The 9,381-nt window shown below is 42.1% G+C and overlaps 1 protein-coding gene across 1 annotated transcript; it reads right to left on the bottom strand.

Moving 5' to 3' along the window:
- Nucleotides 1–281: 281 nt before the first annotated feature.
- Nucleotides 282–9,359, bottom strand: MYCFIDRAFT_179240 (uncharacterized protein; the record flags this gene model as incomplete). Its single annotated transcript, XM_007933337.1, has 3 exons — nt 282–313; nt 9,031–9,294; nt 9,329–9,359. The coding sequence occupies 3 exons, from the start codon at nt 9,357–9,359 to the stop codon at nt 282–284; spliced, it is 327 nt and encodes a 108-aa protein (XP_007931528.1).
- Nucleotides 9,360–9,381: the final 22 nt, after the last annotated feature.

Raw genomic sequence — 9,381 nt, 5'->3', positions numbered from 1 at the left:
CGGTTTAAGGGCCTGCTAGGAGCATACTACAAGAAGCATACTAGAAGCATACATTGCCTATAAGCTTGCTCTCTCGCTAGCTATTAACGTATTCTATTACTAACTACAATACCGAAGTATATATAGAACAGGCATTATTAAGCGTATAACACTAGCGAACTCAAAGAGTTAGAAACTAGGTACCGACTAAAGCTGCCTAGAGAACAATAGTCGAACCGCGCCTAAATGTTAAAAAGACTGTTAAAAGATATGCCCCTAGAACAACTCTTTCTTGCGCACTACTAGTGTAAAGCAGTCTTAATGCGCTTGCGCACTACAGGTGTATAACAGTCTTAATACGCTCGGAGGGAAGGGGGGGGGGGTGCGTACTATAGTTGTCTAGCAGAGTCGATACGCTTACTATAGTCGTATAGCAGTGCCCTTATAAAGACGTCTTACTTAAGGACGCCTGTTCGTACCGCGGAACTATAGCATTAATAGCTCGCTACCTAGAGGCTATATCCGACATCGTACGCTCCTAATCGCCGAATTTGCAAAGGCTGCGTTATACTAAGCTTAACTAGATATACGTATAGTATCCCGAGAAGAGCCTAATATAGAAAGCCTATTATAGCAATAGACAAGAAGACTATCTAATGCGGAATCACCTAACAGTAATACTACTATAGAACAGCTATACTAAGACTGCGATTAATTCCTAAACCTACTCGCTAGGAGAGTTACCTTTCGGCAAAGCCTATCGGAGACTAAAGGACTAAACAAATTACCTACTAATAGACCTCGACTATTTCTAAGCGGCTCTGTCGGTAGCAAGTCGCAGAACTAGCAAGGAATAGTGTTAATCGTAGTAGAGAGCTACTTCCACTCGCGATAAAGAGGTATAATTGACACTGCCGCTATAGTATATAGATAGTTAGTGTATTGCTAGGGATAGAGGTGTTTACTATCGCTAGTTACGCAAAGGGGAACTCGCTAGTTACGCACATAGTGCGGATACTCGCTAGTTATACGCGCAGTACGGATACCGGTATATAGTATAGTTAATATAAAGAAGAAGAAGAAGTAGAAGTTAGAAAGCGAAGGTCTATCTACGTAGGTAAGGTTGAGCTACGTAGTCGACAATAGGCAGCAATAACGGCTATACATTACCTTACTAACTAACCCGCTCCTTTACGGTAAGAGCGACATCATTTACTAGACGCTAGTATATAATTGTGCCTAAGGCCGCTCCGTCGTCCTAAGCAGGGCCGAATCCTACTTAATAGGCCCTAGGTCGAGCATAGCTAGCTAGAAGGACGCCTATCTAGTTGACTTCAGCAAACAACTTACTAGAGTTATCTTTCTACGACCTTCCTAGAGCTAGCCGGCTAGCTAGTTAGCTAGTTAGCTAGTTAGCTAGTTAGCTAGTTAGCTAGTTAGCTAGTTAGTTAGTTAGTACGAGATACGTCGATTAAGCGCGTTTCTAGCAATTAGCGCTAGTAAAAGTGATTAATACGATAACGACGGAAACCTTAGGCAAGCAGAATGTATAGGATAGATAGATAGATAGATAGATAGATAGACGGAGATACGGATAGACGGAGATTCACGTATACTACTAGTTAGGAACTATAAAGTACATCCTTAATTAAGCTACGCGCATTAATATCTATCGAATGCTATACTCTATTGCTTTAGAAGTCACTGCCGCCGTTATCGCCGAGGCTACCTATACGTGCTAAAAGGCCTATGTCTATTCCCTTAACTCTAGCTCTAGCTCTAGCTCTAGCTCTAGTTAGGTCCTAGCTCTTAACGCTCTCGAAGAGCTAAGCAGTGCTATCTGCTAGCTAAACCTATATATCGTCTCGATCTAGATTAAGCACTACCTCCTCGATTAGACTATAATTAACACTCTCGAGGCGCTCCGCAGTATTAGGACCGTCTAAGGCATCGGATTGTAGTATAGTAGTACGGCCTCGTATAAAGTTCTAATTAGTAGCATTAAAGTTCTTAACGACCGCTAGCATCTAATCTGCGCTAATGTTCTAGATATCGTCTAACAGCGTAAAGCTTCTATACTACTACTTCGTAAAGCTATCGATACGGATCTTGTCGGCTCGATTGAACACGCCTACGCTAATGTCCTTTTCGGTGTAATAGCTAGTTCGATAGATACTAGAATTCTCCTTAAATATATCCCGGATAAGACGGGATAGCTCCCTATTTATTAATACTCGCTTAAAGGCGGCAGCAAGTCTATAAGTCGAGTTAGTAAGGCGCTTGTAATCCTCCGAGAGTGCGTAGTTGATTAGCTTAATTATCTTATTACTACCGACAGTATAGCCCTTCTTTCTAGATTAATTGACTGTTCTAGTAGCGAGAACTGCCTTCTATAGCTCCGCTATACTACCTTCATTCAATAGGAAATAGAAGTAGGTTATTAGGCGGCTATAATTGCTCTGTCTAGCACCGAGGAACATTGGAATAGTATAATCTACGTACCGACGGAGATAACCGACATCCTGTATACGGACGGTATAGCGAATACGCATAAATAAGGAGATCTCTTTTAGTAGTCTATATATCGAAGTAAAGGCCGCATCTAGTCTATTTAGTGCCGCGCCGTCGGCAGTAGCAGCTAGTCGATTAGGCATACTATCCTATGCCTCTAGCGACAAGAGTAGCTTATGCATTTCCTTTAAGATGTCTATATACTTAGCGGCAGTAATCTTCTCGATAATGGCCTGCTTAACAACCTCGGGGCGAGTTTAATTACCTTAGCCTGTTCTAACAATGTCCTCGGTAATATAGCTACGGTTGACTATAATCTAGAGCAGTATAGCGATAACTCGAGCATTGAAACAACGCTTAAGTAGTCTCTATATACGGAAGAACTTTAGTGATTTAGGATTAACCTCCTTTATGCCCTAGAAGTTAATATTAGACAATAGAGAGAAGTCTAAGCGTTTACTAGCCTTATTCTTATTCTAGTAGGTGCGGAAAGGCGTAAAGCATAGGTTTATAAAGATGTGGAACCAAGCAGGCACTAGAAGGACATACTGCTTCTTATCGTATACCGCCTTGTTCTCGATACCGCTAAAGATTATAGATAGCATGCGCTCGATCGTAAGCTAATTACTAACGTTAATAATCAATCGATTGTCGAATATCGGATTATTAGGCTTTAGGCTAAGGTTGCTTTAGTAGATGTCGTCGTACACTAAGGCAGTGCCCTTATTAGAGATCTCGTCGTTCTATAATAGAGGCATAGCTAGCAACTAGGTCTTGCCTTTAAAGCTGCAGTCGATTTCCGGATACTCTAGCTACTAGACTAGATAGCCTCTATCCTTAGCTGCTTTAAACACCGCCTTAATCGCATTACCGAATATATATATATAGGCTTCGTAGAGCTAGTATATCTCGACTGCCTCGATAGCATTATTATTATCGATGTTATAGATAATGTTCTTAGTTAGTACTAGCTTGGACCGGTCTAGCATGTCCTGTATTAAGCCGCCCTCTAGAAGATTATTATATAGGGCGATATACGAATTAGTAATGTTGACCTATTTATTATTGTCTGCAATGTCTTAATCCTTGCGCTTTGCCTAGCGGTTAAAGTTGTCGTAGTAGAGCCACTAAATGTATAGCTTTGCCTACTCGAGGATCCTTAGCCGCTAGGTGTTAGCATTCTTCTTAATCAACGCCTAAATAGTCCTATACGAAGGAAGCAGACCTATACTATATAGGGTATCGATAAGCGGAGCTAGTAGATTGCTAACATATACTAAGAGCAGACTAAGCGACTTTAGTATCTAGGAGGCTCGCTTTATCGCTATCGAATACACTACTATATACGTAATTGTATAGATACGCTTCTACATTATGTTACGCTTGTCCTCGAATGATATTGCTCGCTATATAGTATCCTTGCGGGTATTCGGTAGTATAAAGTCCTCGAGTAGGCGGTACCAATTCGGTACAATACTATAGATTACATTATGCATCTCGGAGAGGCGGCGTAGTATAGTAAGGCTCTCTTCTAGCTTGTACGTATCAAAGAACTTCTTGCTAATCAAGTTCTTAACCTTAGCTCGCAGCTAGATAGTACTAATAAGATGCTTATTAGGCAGCATGTCTTGTATAGCCTATACCCGCTTACGATAGGTCTTAGTACCCTTATTGCTAAACTATATAAACAATATCTTCTCTATCGGTAATTTAAGCTAAGTAAGGTGCTTTATAGCGAGGGCGTACTTCTGCTTTAGTGTGCGGCGCGGACTACGATTGCTAGTAGGCTCGAGTTCGCCCTCTTCCTCGTCGTTTATCTTATCGAGGCCGCGCTTACTAGGATGCTAAATAGGCTAATCGTTATTATCGGAGGCATTACTAGCACGGCGCTTACGCTCTAGTTCGCCCTCGCTCTACGGCTCTTTATCTATATTAGCATCCTCATCCTTAGTTAGACTATTATTAACTAGCTAATTATATATAATATTGCGACTAGCGGTTCGTAGGCGGCGAGGAGCAGCGCGCTCTTTAGCAGGCTAAAGGCGAGCAGGCTAAAGGCGAGCAGGCTAGCGGCGAGTAGCTAAGCGGTCCTTATCGCCTAGCATGTTCTTAGAGTTGTAGTAGTCGCTATAGTACTAGCGCTAGCGGCGGCGATCTTTATCGAGTGCTAGACCGGCGAATGTACTAGCGAATATAGGACCTAGCAGATCGGATAAAGGGCCTAGCATATCGGAAGTCTCTCCTAGCAGCGGCAGGTCTTCCGGAGTAGGCATTTCCTCGTCTTTATTATCTAGTCGAGGCGGTAGGCCGATATCTTCTTCGCTACGACGGTCTAGTTTAGATGTTAGTAGCGCTTCTATTAGATAAGAAGAGCTATACTAATTATCTCCGCTACGACGATTAAGCTCGGAAGTGTTAGCTTAATTAGTCAAGTCGGAGCCGCTTATAGTGTCGCTTGTACTACTAGTACTAGTGTTTATTAGCGCTCGAAGTAGTCGACTCGAGTAGCTAGCTAGCTAGCTAGCTAAAGTCGCCTCCGCTATTTAGCTAGATCTTAATAACAAGAAGTCGTAGGGGGTTGCTTGTTACTATAAAGTTAGTTAGGAATACTAGGTCTACGAGCTCGTAGGTGTTTCGGGTATATTAGGGGTAGTATATCTAGAGGCTTCTAAGCCGCTAGTGAATGCTATCGGCAGAGTAACGAGAACTTAGCACTACTACGCCGCACGCACTCGTATATAGCAAGAAAGTCGATCGCGAGTACTTTCTAAAGGGCCTCGAGTTGGTTTAGTTAAAAATGAAGGGGGGTATTACTACCGCTGTTTCCGACGTAGACGAGAACTCGATAGCGAGAAGTCGCGCGTAGGTACGTATAGCGAAGAAGTTGGTCGGATAGCCCTAATTAAGGACCTCTAGGTATTGACTTAGTATACAGCGATATATTAAGAATCGGTGTGTTTAGATAGGCGGACAGCTATAGAAGTAGGCTCGGCTGAATTAGTATAACTTAGCGCGTATACGTCGCATATACGAGATTTTTAGATCGTTAGACTCGCAATTAGCAGGGCTACAACCTCCTTGTATTGGATTTGCTAGTTGTCGTTAGTATAGCGAGATCGTATTTTGATAGCGGAATCTACGATAAAAATTAGCGGTTTGGCTTTAGGCCTTTAGGCAAAGGATTAGGTAGAGTAGTGTGTAATTGGTTGTTCGGAAAGACGGAAGCTAGCCCTAATTTAAATCTATCACGTGCAATCTGACCAATTCACTACCGCGCAACGTAATCCTAAATGTACAAAGGCCTAAACGGAGGTAGTATTAAGAATAGTACGTAGGCATCGAGGCGTCGCTATATACTAGCTATTAAATAGCAAGCGGAAGATGTCGGGGATCTTATTGCGCTTCTCTATGTTATTCTTAGACTAATTCTTACGCCTAGGCGTAGAGGTATTAGCATTAGCATTACCTGTTTCCTAGGTTTCTAGTGCAGCTATACCTATGCCTATGCCTATACCTGTGCCTATACCTATACCTCTCGGAACGACAATAGTATCCTCGTTATCCTTATCCTAGTCTAGGTCCCTATTAACATCTTCGCTAGGAATCTCGGTATTACGCAAACCGCTTAGTCGGATCGGCTAGTATATAATAGCACCTTATACGAGGTGCTTATATTAGTCCGTATTAGCCGGTCTGCTATCTCGATTAATAATAGAGGCATAGTTAATACTATCCGGAATACGCTTAGCTCTATCGTCGATATACTAAGGGAAGAAGAAGATAGCATACGACCGCTGTCCTACGCTAAGCTTACGACTAGCACGACTAGCTCGCTATATAGCATCGTTAATGTCCTTAGTAATAGGCAGTTGCTATATAATAACGAATTTGATATCGCTAATGTTAGTGCCTATAGCGATCGCTAGGGTACTAACTATAATACGAGTTAATAAACGAGCGCTAGGCTTCTTAAACTCGTTATATCGGAGATCCTTATCGTAATTAGCGACATAAGCAGTATAGAAAGCGACGACTTTATATATATTATAGCTAGTATTGTTCTAGGTATACTTCTTAGTTAGATCTCCTTAGCCCTCTATTAGCTAGACAAGCTACTAACGCAGCATATAGGTTAGCTTATCGACCTTGCCCCGACTATTAATAAAGACGATCGCCTTGTCGATATTCGCGGGTATAGCCTATACGCCCTAGTCGCCTTGTCCGACTGCCTTCTTTAGTAGCAGGTATAATAAATCGAAGTCGCTACTATACTTCTACGGAATAGTCTTAAAGATATATATAGTATCGATCCGATCGATACTCGTACGGATAACCTTAGTCTTAAATGCCTCGCGGCTATCGTTACGGAAGCCTCTATACTTTAAGACAAATTCTAGTATCTCCTAGGATATTGTCGTAGAGGCACCTAGCTATAGGGTATTATTGCGGAACAGGCTACGAAGGGTATAGATCTAGGCAAATTCCTTACGAAAGTCCTTCTACTTATATACTAAGTATAGCTTATCGATAGTAACGAGGCTAATACGATCGCTAATCTTCTTAAATACCTCTCGCAGTTCCGGAGTAGACGCCTATTCTAGACTGTAAAAGATATAGTAATACCTGCTAGCAACGATATTATCGTACATCTTTAGATCCTTACGCTTAGTCTTAGCGGAGATTATATAGCAACGTACTAACTCGACATTGCCGGCTCTAGTAACTATAGACTTCTAAGTAAGCGCACGTATCGTTTAGTCGATATTAGCCTTCTGCTCTTTACTAAGGCGGTTTAGAGGGATAATCTAGATATTAATGCGACTAGTTAGCATAGTATATGCCTAGTAGACTAAGCTCTTACCGCTACCGGTCTTCTCGATTATTACTATATCGGTGCCCGCGAAAACTAGGTTATATAGTACCTCGCGCTAAAGGTCCGAAGGCATATAGCCCTTGTCTAGATAGAATGCATTTAGTACCTACTATAGGCTATTCTTAATAATGTCCCGCTAAAAGGGGATAGCCTCTCGCTTAAGACCGGCATCCTATATTAATATCTAGATTTCCTCTAGATTAAATAGCTTATCGAGCATATAATTAGTTGCAGCCTAAAAGAAGGCGGTCTTCTATTATAGATCTTAAGGAAGCTCTAGCTTCTTAGTAGACTAGTTTAGCCGCTAGCGGGTATAAGCCTTACGAGATAGAAGGATTAGTATAGCTTATAGCTAAGTGTTCTACGTACCTTACTATTACTATTGCTGCTAGCGGCGCTAGTCGTATATCTTTGCTAGACGGCCTACTAGATTCGCACTCGACTAGCCCTAACTCTAGCCCTAGTTTTTCTACTACTAGCGCCGTTGCCTACGTTAGTTCTTAGTAAGGTTAGGGTTCCTAGCTAACTAGAGAAAGCTACTACTAGCGTAATAGATCGGATCCGGAGGCGCTATACGTAGAGGCGGAAGATTAGTCTTAGCATAAGAATAGCTACATTCTATCTCTTTAGCTTGTCCGCAGTCCTTATATTTAATACTAACTTCCTCCTACTTTAAGTCTATTAATAGACCTATATCCCGCGGCGGACCTTAACGAGCGGCGGTACGTATTAACTAATAACAGTAGATACGAAATCCGCGAACTATACGCTAAAGAGTTTAGCCTTTACCTTAGCGGGTAAGCTAGCGCTAGCGGCGCTGCTCCTCGAGGTATATAGAACCTTCGAAGCTATCCGTAATAATATAGTCCTTCTCTAGATCTTAACGTAGAACAGGATTGCTATCGCCGGTAGCGAGGTAGGCCTACTAAGGAACCTCGATAGCTTCTTCGGTATCGTCTATAATATATAGCGATAGCGATAGCGGCGGCGGAATGCGAAATGCGGACTCGAGTCTTAAATGCGATAAGCGATTAGAGCTAGAAGTCGTACTATAGAAGTCGTACTTCGGGCATAGAAGTTGTTAGAACTAGTAGCGAAGCGCCGCGTTTAGTAAAGCGCCGCGTTTAGTAAAGCGCCGCGTTTAGTAAAGCGTATAGACCTTAGTAAAGCGCATAGACCTTAGTAAAGCGCATAGACCTTAAATAGCCGCGTTTTAGCCTAGTTTACCCGATCGGTATTAGTACGTAACAACGCGACACTATTACGTATAGCAAATACTTAGAGGTTAGAGAGCGGGTAATTCTAAGGGTCCGCGTATATTTCCGCCTATAGCGAACGATAGTAGTAGTATCGTTATAGAGGCAATCCGGACGCTATTCGTATAGCGTTTATCTTAAAGTAGTGTTTTGTAATTTTTATTCCTATATATTTAGAAATATACAGATTATTATATAGACATTAATTTTCGTCTACTTAATACCTATAATTAATTCTAATATAACTTTTACTCAAAATGTATAGTTATTGTGCTATTCTACCTGTTTTATAGGTACATAAGGTTAATACTACAGCTTTGCGACATTTGTCCTTAGGCTCTTCTACGAAGACTTCTTCTGTACACTAGACTATATATAGAAGAGCCGAGAACCGATCGACGCTAATTGCACGTGGGTTAGGTAAAGGAAGGTGGAAGGTGGAAGATGGAAGGTGGAAGGTGGAAGGTGGAAGGTGGAAGGTGGAAGGTGGAAGGTGGAAGGTGGAAGGTGGAAGGTAGAAGGTAGAAGGTGGGATGAAGTCTACAAGAAGAGCCTGAGAAGGAGGTAGGTAGATGATTGCTATTGCCAGGCGATCCATCCCTTTCTCTCTTCGCGTCATCCTTGAACTGGAATCAGCCATTTCGAAGGCAATGACGGCTAAAATGGACTCTATAACTGCCGATGGATGCAACTGCAAAGATACCTTCACCCATCTCCCATGGCGAAAGATTGCCTGCCATTGATCACCAACCAACCGACTCT

This window comes from Pseudocercospora fijiensis (assembly GCF_000340215.1).
Source record: "Pseudocercospora fijiensis CIRAD86 unplaced genomic scaffold MYCFIscaffold_10, whole genome shotgun sequence".
Lineage (NCBI taxonomy): Eukaryota > Fungi > Ascomycota > Dothideomycetes > Mycosphaerellales > Mycosphaerellaceae > Pseudocercospora > Pseudocercospora fijiensis.
The sequence above is the reverse complement of the archived record's forward strand: the minus strand, read 5'-3'. Positions and strand labels throughout refer to the sequence as shown.